The sequence below is a fragment of the Ursus maritimus genome, unplaced genomic scaffold (genome assembly GCF_017311325.1).
Source record: "Ursus maritimus isolate PB19 unplaced genomic scaffold, ASM1731132v1 scaffold_24, whole genome shotgun sequence".
Taxonomy (NCBI): Eukaryota; Metazoa; Chordata; class Mammalia; order Carnivora; family Ursidae; genus Ursus; species Ursus maritimus.
This window is the reverse complement of record NW_024424897.1, coordinates 21,166,686-21,191,314: the sequence shown is the minus strand read 5'-3', so window position 1 is coordinate 21,191,314 and position 24,629 is coordinate 21,166,686. Positions and strand designations below refer to the sequence as shown.

Here is a 24,629-nt window from a genome sequence, read left to right as displayed (position 1 = left end):
AATTTAGGGGTGGGTGAGTCCTAAATCCCAGGCAGTAGGCCCAGAAGAGTTTATGTAAGAAATGTAAACTGGGTCCTTAAAAGTTTTGAAAAGTTTTTTTTTTGGGAGAGGGGTGGGGAAGTTTGCCTTTAAAATGCAAAGGGGTGGCTCAGTTGGTTGGGTGTCTGCCTTTGGCTCAGGTCATGATCCCAGAGTCCTTGGATCGAGCCCCCCGTTGGGCTCCCTGCTCAGTGGGGAGCTTGCTTCTCCCTCTGCCTGCCACTCTCCCTGCTTTTGTTTTCTCTCAAGTAAAATAAGTAAAATCTTAAAAAAAAAAATGCAAAGGGATTTTGTAAATCCCTGCATGGGGATGTTCTTGGGGCTCTAATGAGAGGAGCCGCCCCAAAGGCTGGGGAAGGGCTAGACTCCGTTTGTGTTCTCTGCAGATGGTGGCCTTGTAGGGGACTCGGGGCCCTGGCAGAAGAAGGGAGGGTCAGCACAATCCAAAGTAGAGGGCAGGAGTGGGGGGAAAGCAGAGGCTGCCCACAGGCAGATCCCATAGTTCTAGGGTAGGAGGTAGTGGTGGGGAAGACCACACAGGAAGCTTTGGGGAGAGCCAAGCAGCATCTCACTGGAGAGGGGTACATGTGGGGGGAGAGAGGATGGCTCTAGCCTGGTGGCAGAGAAAGGTCACTATCAAGAAGACCAGGGCTGGGAGCAGCCTTGACGTTCTTCTCCAGCTCACCCATTACATAGATGGGAAATGGAGGCCCACTGGGGTCTGTGACTTGCTTGTCTGAAGGCATAAAAGAGCTGGTGGAGGAAGTGGATTAGAACTCAGGGCAATATTCTATGTGCACCATCCCCCAGTGAGTGCAGGGGGAATGTTTGGGCACCTACCCTTTCCATAGGAAAGGACTCTTCAGGCACCAGAAAGGGGAAGCTAAGTAAGGGCTCTAGTTGGAGAGGAAGGACGGAGGTCCTGAGGGAAGATTCTGGGATTCTGGGTGGGGGATTATAGGGGGAGATGTGCCATTTTCCAGGCAGAAAGAGGGAGGGGTGACTTTGTCAACATCCCGAGCAGACTGGTGCTGGGGACCTACCCCCTGATTTGAGAGGAGGGGTTTGGCAGAGACAAGAAGGAGGGGCAGACAGCCTTATCCTGGTGTATGTGGAGGCAAGGGATTGGACTTGATGACCTTGGGTTCAATAAGCTCCAAATGTCATTGTTATTGTCATCGTCACCATGGGTTTGGGTCCAGATTGCTTGGGTTCAAATCTCACTGCTCTACTTATTAAGGTTGGACCCTGAGAGACTGACTTAGTCTCCCACTTCACAGTTCTATATCCATCAAATGAGGATAAATAATAGTACTTATGTAGTATTGCTGTCAAGATTAAGTGAGATAGGGGTGCCCGGATGGCTCAGTCGGTTGAGCATCCGACTCTTGATAAATCATGAAGCTGGTCAATGGCAGAGGGGACCTGCCACCCACGTCTGCCTGACCCCCTCAGGCTTCTAAGTCTTGATGCAGAAGAGGGAAGTTCTGTGTGTGTGTGTGTGTGTGTGTGTGTGTGTAGGTCCCATCTCAGTATTCACGGGCATCACATCTGACGCTGTGAAGGACAGAGCATCTCTCCTGGGGCGCAGGCAGAGCTCTTCTCCATTCCCTGCCCTTCCGCAGGATGCCTAGTGCTGCACTGTTCACATGACAGTTCGGCACATGTTTGGTGAAAGGGTGAGTGAGCAAGTGAGTGGCATTTTCCCTTCTTCTTTCCCTTCTCATGTTCTCTGCTTCCTCCTTCTGGCTCGCCTCCCTGGCCTCCAGGCCTGCTGCAAGCCAAGCTCCACTTGACTTCCTCCACGAGACTCGACTGCACAGAGGTAAAGGCTGAGAAGACTTCTAGGAAGCAGAGGCTTACAAAACAAGCCCCAGGCTGCCTCTAAGGGCAAGGGTCAGGAAGAAGAGAGCCCCAGCAGGGCCAGCACAGGGGGAGTGTGGGAGTAGGGAACGTGGCCGGGGCAGGATTGAATTGTGTCCCTCCAAATTCACAAGCCCTAACTCTCGTGTGATCGTATCTGGAAATAGTATTTTTAGGAGTTAATTAAAGTGAACTGAGATCGGAAGGGTGGGGTCCTAATGCTAGAGGCTTGGTGGCCTTATTAAGAAGAAGAGAGAGCTTCCCCTCTCCAGGAGCACACACTGAAGAAAGGCCATGTGCGCAAACAATGAGAAGGTGGCCGTCTGCAAGTCAAGAAGAGAGCTCTCACCAGAACCCAGCCATGCTGGCCCCTCAGGCTCCAGAACGGTGACAAAGGAAGTGTCTGTTGTTTAAGCCACCCAGTATTGTGTTATGGCGGCCTGAGGAGACTAAACCCAGTGAAACTGGGAGGCCCTGGTCCTGCTCTTTCCCACGTGGCCCTTTAAGTCAGAAGAACCCAGGACCCAGGCCTAGATCAAGTAGGTTCCTGTCCCAGGCTGTCTTCTTAGGCTTTTATCCCTTTCCCGGCCTGAAGTCCCAGGTTTTCCCAGCTTCCTCTTCCAATCACACTTCTCCCCAACCCAGGCCTCAGATCCTGTCTCCTGCCCCTACAGTCATCTTTCTGAAGAACAAATCTGATCACTTACTCCTTGGCTGAAAAGCCTCTGATGTCTCCCCATTGCCCACAGGATGAAACCCAAGCAGGTTGCCATGTATGATTGTGCATTGCACAACCCGTGCAACTGTACACAAAGGGTCTTGAGTCCAACCTCATTCATTCCTTCACTCATCCATTTCATTTAACAAGTATTCGTTCCCTAGGCATTCTCAGCTTAGTGCCCAAGGTTCTTGAAAATCTGGCTCCTGACTCTCCTTTGCTTCCCGTCTTATTTCCTTGGGCACCACATACTTTAGCAACACTGAACATGGTTCCATCTCACACCTTGTGCTTCACACACAAATCCATCCGTCAGCTTGTCTGAGAATGCTGAGGTAGGATGGGCCCAGATTTGGGATCCTATTTCTCTGCCATTTCCCAGCTAGAAGAATATGGGTAAGTTAACCCTCCGAGCCTCAGTAAAATGGGATTAAACATACATAACCTACCTCACATTGCACTTAGCACATAAGAGCCTCTCAATAAGAGTTGGTTTCTCCACTTCTTTACGTGCTAAACTCCTTTTCATTCTTGAAGACCCAACCCGAACGTTACCTCCTTGGTTATCATGGCCCTCATTCCCTCCAAATGGATAAAGTTTACATTCCCTGTTTCTATCTTTTCCTGCCAGTCCCACATGGCACTCACAAAGCTCTGTTAGAACGCTGTTGCACTGATCTGGTTTCCTGGCTCACATGAACAAAGCATCCAGCCAGAAAACCCTTGTTGCATGAAGCAAGGCGGCAATCTCTGGGTTGGGAGGCTTTCACCTCCCAGTCCTGTCCTGGTTCCAAGCCCTCAGCCTGTTGGATAGCTTGAGAGTTCAGGACAGGAGGCAGAGGATGAAAGAACAGAGGTGAGCAGACGGAATCGGGGGGAGGTGGCGGGGTGAGGGTGCTTTAGCCTTCTGGGGAGGTCACTCTGCCGCCAGAAAGGAGGCAGGGTTTAGAGAAGGTGGCAATCTGAGGCTTGAAAAATGGTTGGCAGTGCAGGTGGCTGCCCCTCTCCCTTCCCATCGCCTCGAGCTGGGCTTTGCTGTGGGTCCAGCCGCCTGGGGAAACTGCATGGGACAGGAGTGAGAGAGAGGAAGGTTTTTCTGTAAAGAGGGAGAGGACGGACAGGTTTGAGACAGGAGGGTCAAGAAGGAATGAGCTGGAGAAAGGTGAGGAAAGAGAGGAGAACCCGGAGCAGGGAGGGTGTGGGAGGGGTGTATGTGTGTGTAGACAGTAGGATGGGGAGGGCTAGAAAGTTGGGAGGGGTGACATTGGAAGGTACTGGGGAGGGAGGGTTCAGACCAAGGGCTGCAAGACCTGGGACCTCCTGAACAGAAAACTCTTGGGGTATGAAGACTCCTCCCCTCCAGGCTCCTGGCTTGGTGGCTGTCCTTCCTCGCCTCTGCTCACCACCCCTCCTACCCTTGCTGGGCTGGCTGCTCTGCTCATCGGTAAAAGTCTAAGTCAGGTTCTTTGTTGAATCTTCCTGCAGGAAAGATGAGCTGTGGTAAATACAGCACAGATATTACCTTCCATGGACTTGGTCCACGGCCAGGTTGAGGGGGGCTGGGGCGGGAGGCTGGAATTGAAGTTTGGTAGTGGGAGGAGAGGCGGGGCTCCTCAACAGCCATTCAAGGCCATTGGGTGGGTCTGTTTGCAGCCCCTCCAGGGCAGCTCCTGCCCCTGGGTCACAGAACTCGGTCTAAACAGAAGAAACAGCTCCCCTTCTAAGGCCCCTTAGGAGAGTGGATTTCCTGAGGCCCCTCCTATACCACTTGGCAAGGCTTGGACTGCTGGCAGGCAGAAGCTAGTGGTAGAATCCCCCCAAGCTCGGGGTGGGATGATGAAGCCATTGTCTATTTCTCTAGTGCTGAGCTGGTAGCTCAGGGCTCCTGGGTTCAGAGACTCTTCCCGACTCCTGCCCATGTTGCACCTGCCTCTCCTTGCCCCTCAGGGAGCCTGAGTGAGACCTCAGAACCTGTCAGGGGGGCCACACAGACTCACCTTCAGCCCTGGGCAAGATCTCAACTCTCTCTCTTCCTGGCAGAATGTCACGAGGAAGAAAATCACGTGAGTGGGCCATGTGGGGGACGCGGAATGGCTGAAGAGGTGGTTTGTGAAGGGAAGCCAACGCAGACTATACCGCTGTGGCCAGGGGTGTAGGAGCGAGTGTTCCCTACAACGCAGTCACCACCTGCCAGCTCAGGTCCCCCTCTCTGTTCAGGTCTCCACCTCTGAGGGGGCTGCCCTGAATGCCTTAGAACTAACGGTTATGCCAAGACAGACACTTTATTTTCCATGGGAACTACATAGGCATTCATGGGTAACAGGAGGGGCTCTCTGCCAGACTCCTGAATATGACCTTGAGAACTTATCTAGTGTTCTCTGCTCTCCAGGGATGGGGCAGTGCCTCGGCACAGGCTGGGTGGGCTGCTCTCAGCCAGTCCTGCCAGCCCAGGGCAGTCTCAGTCCAGTTTGGTTTCCTGGGTTGAAATCATAATCCATCAGTCCCGACTTTGGCCGAAGATAATGATAATGAAGTGGTGGCAGGGCCCACGGCTGGGAGGGGGCAGGCACTTGCTCCTTGTAGAGCAAAAGTGGGTTTCTTCTCTGAGCCTCCTCTTCCATCCTCACGGTGTGGTTTTCTTAGGACCCTAGGCCTGGTAGACAAACGATTCTGGCTTCCTGGGAGTCTTGATGGAGGTGCGGGTGGGGGAAAGACCGCCCAGCTTCTCTAAACCTCTTGAGTTGGCTGCCTGTCTGCATTCATGACTCTCTGCTGCCCCCGTGTGGCTGTAAGGCCAGTAGATGCCCTACTGCGGGGACCGTCTGCGTGTGTCTATGTGTGTGTTTTGGGGAACAGGGGGCACTCAGCAGCACCGGTGCTGAGGCTGAACCAGAGAAAGCTGGCCCTTGTGTCTGCTCTGGAGAGCAGGGGGTTTCCCTGCCCCCACCTCCCTCCTGTGGGTTACATAAGCAACCTTAGGGCAGTTGTGACGCCCGCTGGAGGACACTTGCTTACCAAAAAATTGAGAGAAAAGATGGGGCTGATACTCATTTGCAGTGGTGGGGACTAGACATCAGGAACGTGAGGGCAGCCGGGTGGTCTCTGCCCATGGGGACAAGTTCCCCCTTGCTAAGCTGCCCTGACAACCGTGGCCACATTGGCCTAAAGAATCCAGGGCAGGCAGATCCTGCTTAGTCCTGGGGACAGCTGCCCAAGAAGCCATTATGGAAGTGGGAAAAGGAACAGATATGGAGGGAAAGAGAGTCCGACCGTCCCTCCTTTGGTCGATCCTTGCATATTGTCTCTCCCAGGTCAGCCTTGGGCTAGGGACCCATGGGTCCTGACCCAGCACCTGCTCTTCTCCATGACAGACGGTCGCAGGTCTCTAACTCAGGCTGCTGTGTTGGTAGTGTCCAAGCTGACGGAGTCAGCGGGCTTCAGAGGTTGTTTCCATGCGGCCTCCTCAGATGTGGGTGTGCTTCAGAATCACAGGGAGCGTGTTAAGATGCCAAGGTCTGAGAAGAATAGCCAGTCCTGTCTATTGGCCTCTTTTCCATGGTTGAGGAAACTGAGACCCAGCTGGGTCTGGATGAAGGTCACTGCTGACGGTCATAGGGTTTCCAGGGTTTCAACGTGGTACCGTTCTCCTCCAGTCCAATAGATTGGCTCATTAGTATGGCCACAAGCCCCCCGCTCATGGGTTCCAGCCCTTTTGCGATGTCCGGGAGGGGAAAAGGAAGCTCCCTCCCTCTACATTCTTTCTGTGTCCTGCAGCAGGGCGCCCACCAGGCTGATGACCTGGGAGGCTGGCTGGACTGTGTCGTACTCTGCAAACAGGTGGCACACATTCTCCTGTGACTCTGTTTGGCTCTTGGCCACAAACCCGAAGATCCTGGTAGAGGACACAGCCTGAGTGAGGTGGTGGGGCCCAGAGAGGCTGGGAGGGGTGATCTCAGCTAGTATGGTGCTCTGCCCTGCCCTTTCCCCAGCTCTCGGAGTGTAGGATGGGCCTCCTCTGTCAGACTGGGAGATCCTTGAGCTCAAGACTGAGGTTTCCCTCCTTTTGAATGGGGGCTCCCTGAGGACAGGACCTGTGTATTCCTAATCAGAGTGGAAGCTTCCTGAGGCCAAGGATGTGTCTTGACCATCAGACTGGGGCATCCCCATAGATTAAGGCTCCCAGAGGTTAAAGCTTGTGCCTCCTACATAAGACCAAAGGCTCCCAGGCTCACGTCTCCCCCTTCAGACTGGAGGCTCTCTGAGGACCAGGGCCCGTGCTACCCCCATCAAAACCATGGGCTCTCTTAAGGTCAGGACAGGGCCTCCCTCCTTCCCCAAGTTTCTCCTCTTGTGGGGTCCCAGGTTCTGGCCCAGGGAGACATTTTAGGGTGGCTGACAGGGCACAGGAAGGCCTTACCAGGAGGGCTTGCAGTACTTTTGCCACCTGTGGGAAAGGAAGATGGACAGGAATGAGTACTGAGGTTTCTCTGCATTCCACAGGACTCTGGCTCAGCAGCTGGGGACAATGGCCAGCGGCGACCACACCACACTGGGTCCCACCCTCCCTCCTCCTGTTGTTCCTGGCCTCTCGAGGCTTTGTCTGTGACCCCAGTCCCAGAGTCAGCAAGGAACCTCAATGGGCAGCTAGGCCCTGGATGGCTTTGTGAGTTTGGCCCAGCCTTGAACTTACTTCCGTTGCTCAGGGTCCATGCCACAGAAGCGGAGGGTGGTGAGGGGGTAATGGCGCCGGAAAAACACCCTGGAAGAGGCAGGGAGAGAAGGAGAGCTGGGGAGAGCCTGTCTCAGTGCCATGTCTTACTTCCATCTCCTCCAGCTCTCCCAAAGTCAGATGCCCTGCTCTCCAAGAAGCCTCCCAATTAGACCCCGTATAGCCTGCCATGACTTTTCCCACTGCTGGGCCCTGGGGCACATGTTTGCACTTCTCTCTTTTCTTTTCTTTCCTTTTTTTTTTTTTTTTTTAAGATTTTATTTATTCACTTGAGAGAGAGAGTGAGAGAGAGAGCACTTGAGTGGAGGGGCAGAGGGAGAGGGAGAGCAAACTCCCCACTAAGCAGGGAGCCTGGCGCAGGGCTCAATCCCAGGACCCCGAGAGCATGACCTGAGCCGAAGGCAGACGCTTAACTTACTGAGCCACCCAGGTGCCCTGAACTCTCTTTTCCTGGAGTGAATCTGCCTTGTGTCCTGCATATTCATGTTTCCTACACTCTCTCTGCCCCCTGCCCACTGTGTCACTTAACTGCTTGAGGATAGGAATGATGTCTTGCTCATCTCTTATTCCTCCAGCCCAGGACCAGGCTCCTGCTAGACTGTGAAGCCCTGAGCCCGGGCAGGAGTGATTTCATCCACTGTGTTGAAGTGGACAGCCAGAGTCTGGCCTTCTGCAGGTGTTCCATCAATGGATGCAGATTTAACCAGTGCCCGGTGAATATTGGCTAATTCGATCTCCACTGGTCACAGGGAAGGGGGACTTTGGTAGATGGTCATTGGCATGAGGCCCAGAGAAGGCAGAGAACTTGCCTGGAGTCACTCAGCAAGTCACTGACCACGTTGGGTCCAGGATCCTGAATCCTACCTTCATCACTGATCCACGGTCATCTCAGGCATCCTCTCCAGATCCCCCTGCCCCGCCCAGCCGCCCCAGGGCAAGGGAAGTTCCTTACTTCCTCTGGACATCGGTCAGGGTGATCCCTTGCTCAGTGACTTTGAAGTGAACCACCGTGGGTGTGGGGAGGATGTCCCTCTCAAAGGTGGTTGAGATGGCCTTCCGCACGGCCAGGGCTCCACTCAGGGTTTCTACACTCACGGAGGTCAGGTACAGGGCGTGGCAGCCTGTGGGATGGAAATGCCGTGCTTAGGCTTTGCCAGGATCCACCATGTAGGGGCAGGTAGGGTCCCCCAGGCCCTGGCGCCCTCTGCCCTGAGCCGGCGTCAGGGCTCTTCCTTCTTCAGGAATCCAGTGGGGCTCCTCTGAGCCACCAGCCAGGCAGGCAGGAGTGTGTGAGTGACTGCAGTTCGAGGCCAACCCCAGAGGACGTTGGGGGCATCTGTTGCTTTGCATTGCCCTGGCCTCGGGCCCTCTCGGGTGGAGTAAGGGAGGGGCTGCTGCTCTCTGTGTAGGGATGTCCAGGCAAATCTTCCTTCTGTCCAGAAACATGGCTGGCAGTGTTTCCACCTCCACCCACCCCGGGGCCTGGTTCATTGTCAAGAGAAGGTGGAGAAGACAAGAATGGGGAGGGGGCACTCGGACAAGCGCTGATCTGTGCCTGGCCCCTGGCCATGAAGAGAAGCAACCTTTCCCTGGTAGAAACCCCCAAGACTTGGACCCAACACTTCACAGAGGATCCCAGACCCAGAGATCACCTCTAGGGCAGGTCCCTCAGAACCAGAGAGGCCCCGGCACATCCACGTGTGCCCATGTGTGTGCAGGACGGGGTGTAAGCCTCACCAACCTCCTTCTTTCCTGCCACCCCCGTGCCCCCCACCCCCAAGCTTGCAGACTCTCACCTCCAGCTTTATAGGGACGGGGAAGACCATGGGACACCTTGTTAAGGGTGAAGAAACAAAGCTGTAACGGGAACATGTGTGGACCTGTGTGTGCACATGTGTGTGTGGGGGGCTGGGAGGTGCCCTCCGGGGGGGCACAGCCAAGCCAGGAGCCTCCCCCATGTCACTCACCTGCAGATTTCTTCAGGCAGGAGGCCCGGCTGTCTGTAGTGGGGTCTGAGGAGTCTCCGCCTCCCAATTCTGAGCAAAAGCAAAGTAACAGGCCCCAGAGGGGGCGGGGGTGGAGTGAACGGACTCTTCTCATAAAAACACTAATCCCTTTGAACATCTCCCACCTCCGCCCCCACCTTCAGGAAGCAAGCCGTTGAGAAACCTGGTGTGATTACCGTAATTAGACAAACGGGGCCACTTGGGGCTACCCAGATGCCTCACTTGCAAGGCTTTTGATCCCTCCTTTCCCTCCTCACTCCTCCAGCCCCTGGACTGCTGCAGTCACCTGGTCCTCAGAAGCCTCCCACCCTCCTTTCAGAGCCCATCCCAAACCCAGGCCTTTCTTTGCAGAAAGTAAGCAGGCTTTCCCCATCACCACACTGGGGGCTCCCCCTGCCCTGACTCCTCTCCCAGAACCCCTTTGCTGCTCCTCCTGTACACCCGGAGATCATCTACTCCGGCTGGCGGTGCGGCTGGGCTGGGGGCTCTGGATGGGACTTCCTGACCTCAGTTCGCGGTCTGACCTGTGTGCCTTTGGGCAAGTTACTCAGCTCCTTGAGCCCTCCTTTTCCCATCTGTGAAATGGGGATAACACCTATTTGACACAGTTGTGAGGGGGGAGTGAACAAGGGAGTGCCCAATAAAGGGTGGACCTGGAAGAAAAAAACCAACCCTCTCCAAACCGGCTGATTTATTCTCCTTTCATCCTCTCAAAGAAGGCTCCCATTTATCAAACATGTACTCTGTGATAAGAGCCTTGCCTAGACCGGCTCATTTAACCCCCAGCCAGTCCTGAAGCTAAGTATGATGATGGCTGTCCCCATTTCATAGAGGAGGAAACAGAGGCTCAGAGAGGTCGACATTCTCAAATTCTCAAGCCAGGAAGTGGAAATGCTGATGGATGCTAGGCGAAGGACGTTCAACTGTGATACTAATCCATAAATAAGGTGAGACGTGACTACTAGGAGTCTTTCTAGTAAGAACAGTCATGCCCAGTGCCCTGGTGTTGCCTCTTGGGGGCCCAGACCCACCTTTCTGTGGGATGGTGAGTTTGCAGGGCAACGCCAACGCCATGATGGAATGCTGGCACACAAAGGCAGAGAGGCTCCCTGCAAGGAAACAGGCAGCCCTGCATGAGAAGGCTTCCCCCAGACCAGTCTCCCAGCCCAGGAGTGTGGGGCCCACCTAGCAGCCTGCAGGCGGGAGAGGCTCACCAAAGTAGGGCTCCTCGTCTGCTCCTTTGAGATGCACCCCCTTGGCGGAAGACTCGATGAGGAAGTGGCGGATGAGGTCACTGTTGTCGTCACCTGGACAAAGACGGGAGAAAGAGTGCATGTGGATGGGAGTTCCAGAGCCCGGTGTTAGTCGAGCGCTGACCAACTCATTCCCTGACCTGCCTCCTCCCGGTCTATCCAGAGGTTAACTGGTTCATCCCCCTGCTTTGGTGTGGGACTGCTGGGTGGAACCCTATCTTCAAGGTCTCCCACAAAGGAGGTGCCAACATGTTTGCTCCAAGGCTTCTGCGTCCAGTAATTCTCCTCTCAGGAGATCTTTCTCTTGGTCTCAAGAGCACCAGGGATGGTCCTACCGACTACTGAGATCAAATCTTAATCCTTCAGCCTGATATCTCTCCCCCTCTACCCACTCCTTCCCAGGTACTGTTATTCTCTACCAGATGGTCCCTGCTGGAGCTAGGCTGGCCCTGGAGGGCGAACAGTGCCCCTCTGCCTCCTCTCCGCCAGCCCATGGCTTCCTCCTCTCTGTGCTCATTGGCAAGCCTTCCTTGATAACCAACACTGCCCCAGAGGTCACTTTCTTATTGGGACAGAGTGGCATAGTGTAGACAGCATGAAGTTGGGGTTTCCATCTTTGCTTTGGAGGGGGTCATTAACTAACTCTTGCAGCACCATTTACCTCATCCATTTTTTTAAAAAGATTTTATTTATTTATTCGACAGAGAGAGAGAGAGACAGCCAGCGAGAGAGGGAACACAAGCAGGGGGAGTGGGAGAGGAAGAAGCAGGCTCCCAGTGGAGCAGGGAGCCCGATGCGGGGCTCGATCCCAGGACCCTGGGATCATGCCCTGGGCCGAAGGCAGACGCTTAACAACTGAGCCACCCAGGCGCCCCAACCTCATCCATTTGTTATATGAGAGCTATACTTCTGGGGTTTGGGGAAGGGCTGGAACTTATACCTTGTACTATAATGATCTGTTTCCATCTATCTCCCCAGCGAGGTATCCCAGTGCAGGCTGGGTGCCCAGAGATGTGTGTTGCGTGTGCGAGACCACCGGAAAGCATGCGATAAGCTATCACACGTGTGATAAACTGACACATACACGTGATAAGCTAGGGCACACACATTAGTACTACATTCGGTTCCTTCACAATAAAGCTGGTCTGGACAGAGGGGGGTGCCCAGAGGAGAGCATCCTGGAGAGGGGCTGGGAACTTCCTCCTCTTCCCCCCATGAGAGCAGAGGAGGGGATCTGGGGACTCCAGGAGGCAGAGTCAGCTCAGGCTTGCTGTGGAAGGAGCTCCTTGCGGAGCCTTGGTGCAGGAAGGCAGCTGGGAGAGCGCTGAGGTTGACCCCCCTCCCAGGAGTACTCGAGGGCCTGCGGCAAGGCAGCGGTGGAGCTGGGACTAGAACCTACCACAGCCTCTGTGAGGCCATGAGTGAGGACAGAGACTGGGGCGTACCTGATCGGTTTGGGGCAGGCGTAGGGGCCTCCTGCACCTTCAAGGCAAGGCCAAAGGAGCCTCGGTAGGAGGAACTGTCCCTCACGACGAAAGCCCCTGGCTCCTCCTTCCTCAGCAGCTCGATTGCTGGAAAAATCCTTGGGTCAGAGACAGTTACCCCCCCTCCACCTGAACACCCCTGTCCCTCAGCCCCATATAATCTTCATAGAGCAGACATTACAGAATCACCTTGTGTTCCCAGGAAGTCCTTCCTATTGTCTAATGTCCACTCTTCCTGCTGCAGTCCCTATTTCCTCAGGACATGAGGTTCGCACGACACCCCCCTCCCCTGGATCTACCATTTGCTATTCCTTCCCCTGCCATGACCCAGGGCCCCATCTGCCTGATGCAAGGTGCAAGACCCAGGCTTGACTCCTGGGTCACTCATCCCTTGAAACAGTGCTTCCTTTTACCTTGTTCCCGGGAGATGCTTGGCTTAAACCAGTATTTAGATGTGTCCATCACAAACTTCATGGTGGGCTGCATGTCCCTGGTGGGACCTGGAGACAGAGAGGGGGGACCCTTTAGGCTGGACAGAGGGGAGCTGAGAGACCCTTCCCCTGCCTCTGCCTGGTAGTCCCATTCAACCCACCCTACCCCACCCCAACCCCACTGTATCTCCGACGGCCTACAAGAGGCAAAATTTAACAGAAGAATTCAGGGCTTGGCGCATCTAGGACCTAGGAGTCTCCCCTTGTATCCTTGGTAATGAATCACAAACAGATAAAATCTCAGTTTAATGAAAAACAGTTTCTCAAATCTTGTGTTGTCTGGTGTGGACTGAAAGAAGGGATAAATAAGGGAATGTAAGATGCATTGCATGTTTGGTTTTACCCTCTCTTCCCCCTTAAGAATCCTACAAGTGTCTTGGGGGGCACATTCAGTTTGGAAAAGAAAATGAAAGAAAAGTTTGAGGAAAGGAAGGCAGTGGATCTGGGTAGGTGAGCCTGTGTGGAAGTCAGGGGACAGGATTCCTGACTCTGATTTGGGACAACTGTCTTGCTCCTGGAGCCCAGAGGGGACTGAGTGTACTAAACAGTCTCCGAGGGTTTTTTTGACGTTCCAATAGCCTAGGTAATTAGCATGGATTTTGTTTTGAGAATAGTTTGCAGAATTTGTTTAGACCCCAGGGTATAATTAGTGACATCCTGGGGCATCACCAAACCAGGATGGGAATATCACCGGACTCAGTAAATGTGTTCTTTGCGATGACAAAATGGCCATTTCCCTGGGTCCCTAAGGCAGAGAACAGTGGTTTTCAATTTTGGCATTTTGAAAAGGTGTGTTGTGGCCAGTTGAGAGTAGCTCATTATAAAAAAAAAATGTACTAAAATCTGCAAATGATTTGCCCCGGGAAAACGATCAGAGCAGACTCAACGACACGCCTGTCATGCCATTTTTCTCTTGCTTACATTGACATGGCTTCCTGAATGGCAGTGTGGGCCAGAGTGGACATCACGCCCCCCAGGAGTCACCCTGATGCTTGTGGCTGAGTGAGGGGGGAGCAGGGACAGTGTCCCTGGGGCTCTGCAGGGGTTCTGCTCTGGAGAGGCGGACCCTGTGGGTGCTAAGCCTGAGCCTCTGTGTTTACTGCTTTGGGTTGTGGCTGGTTTTGTTCTTTTTGGATGCCTGAAGTCACAGAGTACGGGAAGGAGGGTGTTTGCTGCTTTGTGGTTTTTAGCTGTCTGAATTGGAATGCATTGTCTCCGTCGGCTCTGTGTGTGCTCGTCATCCACGGACGTCAGAGGTAGGACTGACTCTCCTTCTCCCTCTCTTGGGTTAGTCATCAAGCCTGCTGTTTTCATATCCCGAGGGTCTCCTGGCTCTGTCCTCTCTCCTCCGCCCTGCCCCGCCCTGGTGCAGGCCCCCGTTACAGCTTGTCTGGACCACTTCATGATGAAAATCAAAACAAAACTGCTCTCCCTGCCCAGGCCGGGCCCTGCAATTCATCTGCCACGCAGCCAGCCGCCGGAGTGATCTATTGAACGCGTACCTCTGACCCCATCACTTTCCTGTTCTAGACTCCCTGCTAGTTCCCCCCACCACCCCCCACGGCCTAACGGGTAAAATCCATTCTTTAGCCCCAGATTACTCAATTACTTCATCCCACACCCAACACTCCAGTCATTTCTTAAACACGCATGTACTTCTACACCTTCCTGACCGCGGACTTGCTGTTCCTCTGCTGGGAATGCCCCTCCTCTCCTGCTCTGGCTCCAGACATTTGATCCACTCTTCCAGATCCAGCTCACATATCACTTCCTCCAAGGAGCTTTCCCAGTTTTTTACACTAAAAGGATCGCCCCTTCCTTTGTGGTCCTTTAAGACTTAGGACATCTCTTTACTCCTGTGTTTATTCTACTCTATAGTGATCCTTGGTTTTTGTCTCTCTTTCTAAACTGTGTCCACTCTCTTGTCTCTACTCTTTGGCAAAGTGCTTGGCACACAGTAGGTATTCAGCGTGTTGACCTGCTATTGCAGAAACCCACTGATGCTTTGTCTATTTCCCCAAGCCAAACCTCACAACGGTTCAAGAATTGGTTTACAACATACCCTCCGAGGACGTGATGAGAGGGGCATCTGACAGGGTTTGGCTGTGGCTCCTGGTGGCTGGACAAGAGTTGCTAGAAGAAGTGGCCCCGGGTCGGACAGAGTCCTGGTGTCCTGGGATCTGCTGGGATGGGGGAGACCCTGGTTCTGGGCAGCCGTTGATCAGCACGATGGGTATGTCCACCATGGAGTTGGTGATGGATGGCGGGCAGCTGCTGGCATGCTCCTTGGCCAGTGGCGGGGAGTGAGTTGTTCTGGGCTGGCCCACGTTTGGGGTGGGGTTGCTGGGGACCTGGAAGTCACTGGCTCTTGTACACAGCGACACTTGGCCAAGGCTGTGGAGGCTAGAGGAAGAGCTGGCTGGGCTTTCCAAGGATCTAGAAGATGACTGATGACTGGAGACGCTGGAGTGGAGGAGGGACTGGCTGCTGCAGGGAGCGCACCAGAGAGGCAAGGTGTTAGGGTGTCAGTGGATTCGCAGGAGCCAGAGCCAGGCTCTGGAATCTACTGATCTGGGTGCCCATAGCTCTGGTTAAATAGAGTATTGCATACTCCATCCCCCACAGCCCAGAGCAAAGTGCATGCCCACCTGATCCCCAAGGGATGCTGAAGAAATGTCCCTGCACTACAAAGTCTTTGTCATTTAAAGCAGCTAATGAGCTGATCCCCTGCAGGTCATGTGGGCTTATGCTGGACTGGAGCCCCTCTGCCTTCCCAGTGGGGCAGGTCTGACTGAGCTGTCACACAAGTACCCAATATTCCCAAGAGCCCTGCGCACAGGCTGGACCATGTCCACGGCGGATGCAGAGGGAACTCCCCAGCTGGAGGAAGAGGAGGAGTCCAGCTCTGCATCCAGCCAGACTTCTCTCTGAGCTCAGAGGCCCATGCCAATGGCCATGGCTGTGGAATCCCAGCCTCCTTGCCAAGGACTGCCTTGGCACATCGGCTTTGGAGTCGGTGTGGGGGGCAGAGGTCCTGTGGTTTGGTCCTCCTGGGCAGGATGGGTGTGTGTGTGCAGCTCTGCTGTGAGGCCAGCAAACTGGGCTGGGGGTGGAGGAGGGGACAGGCAGGTTGCCTCCATCTTGCTAGGTTTTGCTAGCAACAGAGGAAGGAGGCTTTTCTTTCCTAAATGGTTTATCCTAGGCCTCCAAATTTATTTACATCCCTGTGTTTTGAGGTTTAAAAAAAATCCCTTCTTTGAGATGTGTCGTTTGAGTGCTAGAAAGGATACAGGTGAGTCTCATGAACGTAACAGTTCTTTTCCCAAGAGGTAGGCATAAATCAAAATTTTTGTATGTTGAGTTATACTCTAAGTGCTTGAGGAAAGCTTGAGACCCAAATGGCTGTGAAGGCATAAAAGAGAATATTCACTGTTTTGTTTTTGGTGCGTATCCTGATTTTGCTCAGATAAAACAGGGTGCCTGTCTATGATTTTAGGGTGTGTGTGTGTGTGTGTGTGTGTGTTGCAGAGGCAATATCAGAAGCTAGAGTGGGAGCGACCTACCTTCCGAACACGTAGCTGACATCGGATGCTGGGCTGGCTGACAACACAGAGACCCTGCTGCCCCGCTGTGGGGCCAGGCCCCCCAGCCCCTTCTCCAAGCCTGGAGAAGCCGCCAGTGGGGAGCCCAAGCCATGGGGGCCCGAGGCCTTGTTCCCCATGCAGGGGATAGAGATGCTGGGAGAGGGTGGGGGATGAGAAGAGGGAGCCCCAGAGGAGGGTGGGGGGCGCTGGTGGCCCCTGCCTTGGCTCCCAGAGAAGATGAGGCTCTCGCTGCTGCTTCGAGTTTCTCGGGGGATGTCTCTGGAAAGGAGGAGGCCACCACTGCGCGGGGAGCCAAAGGGCGGGGTGACAGATGGACTGGAGCAGCACTGGGGGCCATCGTGACACCTTGATCTGGTGGAGGTCACCTCGATGTACTTTATGTCTGGGGAGAGAGCAGAGCACTGGTGAAATCCAGGAGGCTGGACTCACAGAATAGGAATGCTGGAAGAGTCCTCAGGACCGTCTGGTCTCCCCTCCTTTAGAAGGATGAGGAAATCAAGGCTCAGAGAGAAGTTTGCTGGATTACGATTAGTACCCAGCTCCACCTTCTAAGCACAGTTCCAAAGTCCCCCTCCTTGTGATTTCTTCCTTTGGTGGGGAGATGCGGTGTAATGAACATGGCCTTGGAGTCTGACAGACCTGGGATTCAGATCTGGCTCTGCCACTTACTGTCAGAGCACTTGGCCAAACGACTTCACCAACTCGAGCCTCAGGTTCCACACCTGTGGAAAGGGGTGACTATAGCCAGTCTCTTGGTGTTACAGTAAGGATGAAATGAGATGAATGTAGGCGGCATAACACTGCTCCTGGCACATGGTAAATACTTTAAGAGAAGTTTTGCCACTTTCCCGCCAAGAGGCCTGTATGAATGTCCCCTTCCCCAGATTGAAATGACCGCCTAAAGAGGGTGCCAGTCACATTTTCTGATGCCTTCATTGCTCAGGGCAGGTGAAGGCTGTTTCTACATCTATGCCTACACTCAAAGCAGGGGTTCTCATGCTTGGGTGCACACTAGAATCACCCGACGAGCTTTTAAAAGTCCTAATGCCCAGGCTACACCTTCTGCCAAATAGATCAGACTCTCCGGTGCGGACCCAGACCTCAGGCTGTTTTAGTTCTCCAGCTGATTCCAATGGGCAACAAGCCACAGCACTGTGGCCCCCCGCCTAGCAGCGGCATGTCACCTGGGGGCTGGTCAGATGTGCAGAATCTCAGTTTCCACCGCAGTCCTGCGGAAGCAGAATCTGCATTTTAGCAAGACTCCCTGGAATCTGAGCGCACTTTAGAGTTTGAGAACTCTGTTTCAGAGTAGGAGCTCCCAGAGGCCAGGGTTTGCTACGTTATCAAGCTGTGGACCTCCCAGGCCATGCTTTTAGCTGGTACACAGTTGTTGGTTACTAAACACGCCCCAGGGTGGTGACTCACTCCAATGCTCTTTCTGTTCCCCAGTGGGGGCACCTCTTGTTCTGAGAACTCGCGCCTCCCTGGAGTGGGGTACCCTGTGGTTTTCCCCATGGTGAGTATGGATACCCCTCCTCCTGATCTGGGGGAGGGGAACTGTCCTTGGTGCTGTTCCAGCAAAGGTGGTGGAAGGTGGGGGCTACCTAGCTGCTCCCTCCTGGAGGCCTGTTGAGTCCTGCCTCCGGCTTCCCAGGATGGAAACTGGGGCAAAGTCAGCGGGAAACTGCACTTTCAGCTCCTGTCTGCCAGCCTCCCACCCCCTTGGGCTTTGGCATATGCACCAACTCCCGCCCACTCTATGGAATCCCTGCCTGCCCCAGCCCGCTCCCGGGTAGGACCTCAGAGTCTGCTCGGGGTTACTGCCTCTGTCTGAGCCTGCTTGGGCTGGGGTGGGGGTGGAGGATTACATCAGATGGGGGGCTGCTGGCAGGCTGACCTGGGCCTGCTGTTCCAAGGGGTGTAGGAACAAGCCTGGCTTTGCTGTCAGACAAACCTGGGTGTGAGTCCTGGTTTTGCCACTTTCCCGCCAAGAGGCCTCAGCTAACTTTCCTAACCACTATGAGCCTCAGTTTCCTTATCTGCAAAGTGGGGATCTAAAACCAACCTCCCGAGGTTGTGGTAAGGATAAAAGACACTGATGAATGGTGCCTGGAGCCTGGCCCATGGTGAGCTTCGGAGAGCTTCTGCCTGCCCGCCTGCTTTTTGAGGTCAGTATTGCCCAGATGGCTGACACTGTCCAGCTAAGGTGGGAGTCCCACTGCTGAAAGCAAGAGAAGACTATTTGGCACAACGTGTTGTGGGTTCTGAAAGAGTAGAGGTCTTGGAATGGGGTGGATTCTTTTGGAAGTTTGGCCAGCACTTCTATTTTTATAGGACTTTATAGTGTTTATACCCATAATCCTCTTGGCTCTTATGCCCAATGCCAGCGGGCATTGCTTTTACAGAGGAGGAAACTGAGGCTCCGAGAAATGTGGCAATGGAGTTGGCCTTTATTGCAGAATTTTTAATAAAGGCTGGCATTTACTGAGTGCTGTGTGCCAGCACTGTTGCAAACATGTTCCCTATATTAGCTCATTTAACCCTCACAACAACTCTATTGAAGTAGAAAATATTACGAATTCCGCATAAGAGATGAGAAATCAAGGCTCGGAAAGGTTAAGTGATATATCCAAAGCCACACAGCCAGGGAGGGGAGGAATCTGACTCCCGCTCCTGTGCCGTGTTTGGAGGGCCTCTTCCAGGACGAGGGACTCCTCAGGACCCTTTCCCAAGGCCTTGCTTTGTGAAAAGGTGCTTGGCTGCTTTGGGGGAGGGTGTCTCAGTGAAGCTCCGGGCTTCCGCTCACTGGGTCATCCAAACAGCCGACCAAAGGCCTTGCTCAGGGCACTGAGCAAGCAGAGCAGAGTGGGAAGGGAGGAAGGAAGGAGTCCTGGAGCTGTGAGTCACCTGCCCTGAGGTGCATGTGGCTAGGGAAGGTGGAGGCCCCCCACACCCTCACCTGGGTGCAGCCACTGTTTACAGACCCTTGGGGCAAGTCTGAGCAGTGCTGGGTGGATGCAGGCGCCAGCACCAGGCCGGGCTGGTGGAAGGGGGCACGTGGGCGGGGGGCAGAGATACAGTTATTAAACACCCTTCACTTGGGGTTGGCAAACAGCCTTGCCTGGCAGAAATGACTGGAAAATGAAATGTGGGTGCCTGTTCCAAAGATGGGGGGGGTGGCGGAGATGGATATGGTGCTTGCTTGGAATAGCCATGCTCCCTGTGGGATGGGAGCCCCCCAGGGTAAGTCTGAAGGAAGGTAAGCAAGAGGCAGGGACAGGGAAGCTGGGGGAGGTTTGGGAGCAATGTGGGAGGTGGAGCCCCGAAGAGGAGCCTGTAGGCTGCCTCCAAACAGATTTGTTCTTCGAAGCTCCGGAGGGCAGGAAACTAGCTCCAGAGAAGAGAGAGAGAAAGGCAAGAACGCAGACTTTGGAGGCCGGAAGCCCAGGCTTTGAGGCCTGACCTACAAGCCACTGGCGGTGTGACCCTGGGTCATTACTTCTCCCTGAGCCTCGCTTTCTCATCTGTAAAATGAGGCTACCACGTTTCCTTCGCAGGGTAGATGTCGAGATCGTGCACTACGAAATCTATCTACATATATTTAGGGGAGGGAGAAACACGGGATAGCCGATGCTTCACTTTTAATTTTGCCAAGTGAGGACAAAGAGAAACAGTGAACGTCTGCTAGCACCACAACGACAGAACATCTTCCCTTTGACACCCCAAGAGAAGGAAGGATGAGAGGCAAAGGGAGGGCGTCCCACACGTTTGGATACATTTGGTCCCGTGAAAACTCACCATGGTGCCCAGAACTAGCTACGTAGCCACGGGCCGGCAAGCTCTCTGTCACCGGTAGTGGTGGTCTGAGGGGAGGGAGGGTTTTGGGAGGTTGAGATGCACGGGACAGGTGCCACCCATCACAGTGACACACTATTCGCGATCAGAGTGACCGCAGGGAAGGAGTTTCTAACAGGGAGCTGACGATGCCGGCTGTCTCAGGAGGTAGTGAATTCTCATCACCACCAGTCACGCAATGGTTAGAGGAGAGGATTGTCTTATTCCATCAGAAGACGCTAGGGCAGAATGAGGGGGCTTCATCAGAACTTTCTGACCACTGTTGGCTGCCTGCTTGTCCCCCGAACCCCTCTGCTACCCAGAGTCAGATGGACACATACCCACGGTGGCAGGTTGTGTCCAGGGCATTTGAGAACACAGACTACTGACCACTGCCCCTTACAGGAAGGGGATGTTGTCAACATCCCCACCCCATACATGTGGACGCTCCACAGAGACTGGTCTTGCCCCAGCGGGCCTTGAGTGTGTGGAACCCATGCCTTGGGGCATGAACATTAAAGCCCTGGGCTTGCTCCTGCCAACGGTAATTAGACCCAAGCCACCCTCCCTGCAGAGACATGCCTGTGACTGGCCTCAAGAGGCAGGAAGATCTTGGGGGGGTAGAGGTGGTTCTTTTAACAGCCCTGGCAGGCAATGCTCGATGGGAGGGGCAGAAGGTAGGTTGCAGACTGGGAACTGGGACGCCAAAGGACCTGGGTGCTGGGCTCACTTCCACCCCAGACCCATAGCCTACCCTGGGGCGGGTCCTAAATGCAACCGCAGTGTTTAATTAAAACAGCTACCATTTATAATGACTAACAACATGTCAGGATTTCTGATAAACACCCAAGTGTTATTTCTCTTAAACCCTGCAACCCCTTTGAGATAAGAACTCATCTCTATATTACAGATGAAGAATACGAGACAAAGGAGTGAAGTCACTAGCTGGTGTAAGGTTTGCCCACCTCCAGTGATTAGGCTAGACTGGCCCTTACTGAAGTCCCTCAGCCTCAGTTTTTTCATCTGTAAAATGGTCATAGGATAGTTCATGGGGCTAGATTGGGAGGATTAAATGTTCTCCTGTAAGGTGCTCAGCACAGAGCCTGGGTATTATAAGTGCTCAATGAGTAGAAATTCTCATGGACCCTATTTCTAATCTCAATTGTACCCCTTAACCCGTTGCTGATCCTTTAAACCCCTGGAGACCTCGGTCTTCCAGCCTGTGTAAGGGGGAGGCTCCTCCTTGACCCTCATCCTCAGCAAATACTTGAAACCTTTTGTCTGGGAAATTGACACCAGATGTAGCGATTTCTAGATTCCCTTGGATGCAGTGATATATTGAACTTGGCTTGTACCAGCTTGCAAGAGCTGATTGTTAAATTTTTAGGATTTTTGTCCAGCTGATTTCTAAACTCGGACATTATTTAAAAATTAAATTACATAAACCTACAATGAAATAACCTACAATAAAAACAGAAGTAATAAATTCAGTTCATCATATCCCAATTATTTAACTGGATTTTGCTATTATCCAGACTCTTTTTTTTTTTTTTTAAGTTTTATTTGTTTAGGGGCGCCTGGCTGGCTCAGTTGGTTGAATGTCCAACTCTTGCTTCCACTCAGGTCATGATCTCAGGGTCGTGAGACTGAGCCACTCTCAGGATGGAATCTGCTTGAGATTCTCTCCCTCTGCCCCTTCCCCTGCTTGTATGCTGCACACCCTCTCTTAAATAAATAAATAAATAAATAAATAAATAAATAAAATCCTTAAAAAAAAGTTTTATTTATTTAAGTAATCTCTTAAACCCAGCATGGGGCTCAAACTCATGATCCTGAGGTCACAAGTCGCTTGCCAGCCAGGTGCCCCACTATTATCTCTAGTCTTAGGTTATTTTTATCTATTGTATTGGTATGGTGGAAATATACATAGACTGTAATGGCCATCTATAGGTATTTCCAGTGCTACATTCAGTGACATCGTGTTGGTAGCTGGAGATTGGCCATGGTGGGAGAATCTATACTGTGAAATTTGGCAGACGTTTCCAATCAGGGCTTTCTGCCACCCCATCATGGAGCTAGTTGCTAAACATTTATCAGCACACCACTGCTTACGCACAGCAGGGTCCCGCCCTAAATAGACTGAATTCTGTGTCTTTTCAACCCCACTACTTCCAGCTTGGGCCTCCCCGGAGACAGACTCCCCTAAACAGGGACAGGGGCCCAGATAGCAATCCTATAAAAGTTTCAGGGGACCCAGGTTAGTAAGAGATATACTACAGAACAGTGAGGTTCAGGGACTCCACATTTCTGGAGCTCTTATTTACATGCATGGCATTGTATGAAATTTTTATATCTATATTAACTTATTTAAAGGCTCTGAAAAATCACATAAAACAGGTATCCATCACTTCCGAACTCAGTAACAAAATAGAATTGGATAGTGAGGGAAACTTGTATATATTTCTTTTATATAGGAAAGAAAACAGAGAGATTAAGTAACTTGTTTAGGGCTGCACAGCCCCTCCCAACAGGACATTGTCCCCTGCTCCTCGGATTTGATAGAAAAGTCCTTCTTCCTCATGAGGTCTGGTCCCCAAGCACCCCCTCCTGGCACTGGGCCCCAGGTCCTTACCCAAGGCTTCAGGCTCATCTTTCTTTTTCCTTGAGGTAGTGCTCTGGGTGGGCTCCGCCCAGGGGCTACCAGCTCTTGGGGGGAGCAGCTGGAAGGTGGGGTCCAGTTCCAGAATCATCTGGTTGAGGCTCTCCAGTGAGAAGTCAATGTAGGAGTCGAGGTCCTCCAGGGTCCCTGAGGTCTGCTCACTGGGGGACTGCAGGAGGCAGCTGGCTTTGGCTCCAGCCTGTGGGCCCTGCTGGAGCCTAATGGGGGGCCCCTTGTAGGGTGTGGGGGCCATCAGGGCTTGGGCTCCCCAGCCTTCTGTGGTGTAGTAAGGACACTGGGGTGGCAGGCTGGGGCTGGGTGCTGGGTGCAGGGCCCTCCTGGGTTCTTCGCAGGGAGTCAAGCCGACTGCATGGCCTCCTGCCAGCAAGGGGCTGGACATCACTTGCGACATGGTGGGGTCAGTGAACGTCGGTTTACCTCTAGCCTCAAACCAGCTTCACTTACACCCCAGAGATGTCGCTTGCTGACCAGGAGCTCCCAGGACCTGAAAAAGGCCAGGTTTGGGAACTGAGTAACTTTGGTAGTTGAAGCCCCTCCCACTCCTCCCCCCAAGCAAAGGCATATTTATTCATTCATGAAAAGCATGGATACTAGAGCCAGACTGCCTGGGTTTGCATCCTGGCTCTATGACTTACTAGCTGTACAATGTTGGACAAGTTAATTAACTTCTCTGAGCCTCAGTTTTCCTTAACTATAAAATGTGTTAAGATTTGTAACATGCTTAGAACGGTGCATGGCACACAATAAGCATTATGCAGGGGATTGTCAAAAATCACTTCAATAGAGTTTACTGAATCTCTGCTATGTCACAGACTTCTTTATTAAATAAATACCAGTTAATATTTATTGAGTCAATACTATGCATATATATTACACATAGTCTTTTAAACTCCTCCTAACAACCCTATGAGGTAGATACTGTTATTTTCTATTTTATGATGTGTGAATGGAGGGACAGAGAGGTCAGTAACTTGCCCAAGCATCATACTGTGTCATACAAGTGTCAGAGCAGGATTGGACCTCGGGCTGCCCGATGTCAGGAACCCTGCATTTAGCTGCTACTGCGTGTGGGCCAGTTAGTGAAACAGACAAGTAAGCAGGTGAGCAATTATAAACAGCGTTACCATGGAGAGGCAAAACAGAGGAGACTCTGTAGGCACTGGTGCAGAGGTCAGGGAGGACTTCCTGGAGGAAGGGCCTTGGATTCCTAACTCCCTATACTATTTGGAGTACAAATGCAGAGGGATCATTGAGGTCCAGGGAGGGCGTATGATTTGCTTGAGGTCGCACAGTAAGTTAATGAGCAAAGTCAGGCTCCCTGGTCCCCCATGGCTCCTGTAGGCTCTGTTGCCAGACCTCTCCTTGGCTGGGGCCTGGAGGGGCGGTGCATCCCAGGCACGGGGAAGAGAGTCTATAAATGGCAGTGGAAGGGAATAGGCCTCCAAGCTCCTTCCTCAGGGCAGCTGGGGACACGGAGCTGCGGCTCTTTCCTCACATGCTCCAAGTGGCCCAAGTTTCTTGGGGCAGGATCTCAGTGCATCCTGCAGGGTTTTTGGCTGGGCCCCACAGAGGAGGCTGGGGTTACTGACTTTGCAGAGCACATTGGGGGCCTGGGTTATCACTCAGGACCAGAACCTAGGATGCCTGCTTACTGATTGGAAACTGCTCTTGTGCTACCCTTTCCTCCATGGGCCTCAGTTGTCCCATCTGTATGATGGGACTATTATAATAACAGAGCTTAAAGTTTACTCCTTTCATTTTCTCGGTGGTTCTTTGAGGAGGGTACTCTTACTGGGGGGGCTGGAGAGGTTCAGGGATTTGCCTAAGGTCACAGACCCTGCAGAAGCCACTGGCAGAACTGCATTTTGAACGCAGGGACTTTGAACCTGGGCGTTCCTGGCTCCACAGTCCCAAACTCTTAACCCTA

The 24,629-nt window shown here is 53.0% G+C and overlaps 1 protein-coding gene across 1 annotated transcript; it reads right to left on the bottom strand.

Annotated features, from left to right (window-relative positions):
* Nucleotides 1-4,889: 4,889 nt before the first annotated feature.
* Nucleotides 4,890-23,234, bottom strand: TNS4 (tensin 4). Its single transcript, XM_008689500.2, has 12 exons — nucleotides 22,655-23,234; nucleotides 16,147-16,570; nucleotides 14,646-15,070; nucleotides 12,506-12,592; nucleotides 12,054-12,179; nucleotides 10,570-10,662; nucleotides 10,387-10,464; nucleotides 9,317-9,385; nucleotides 8,302-8,470; nucleotides 7,311-7,379; nucleotides 7,038-7,064; nucleotides 4,890-6,512 (listed from the first exon to the last, which is right to left on the bottom strand). Exons 1-12 carry the CDS (start codon nucleotides 23,091-23,093, stop codon nucleotides 6,371-6,373), a joined length of 2,148 nt encoding a protein of 715 aa, XP_008687722.1. The 5' UTR covers nucleotides 23,094-23,234; the 3' UTR covers nucleotides 4,890-6,370.
* Nucleotides 23,235-24,629: the final 1,395 nt, after the last annotated feature.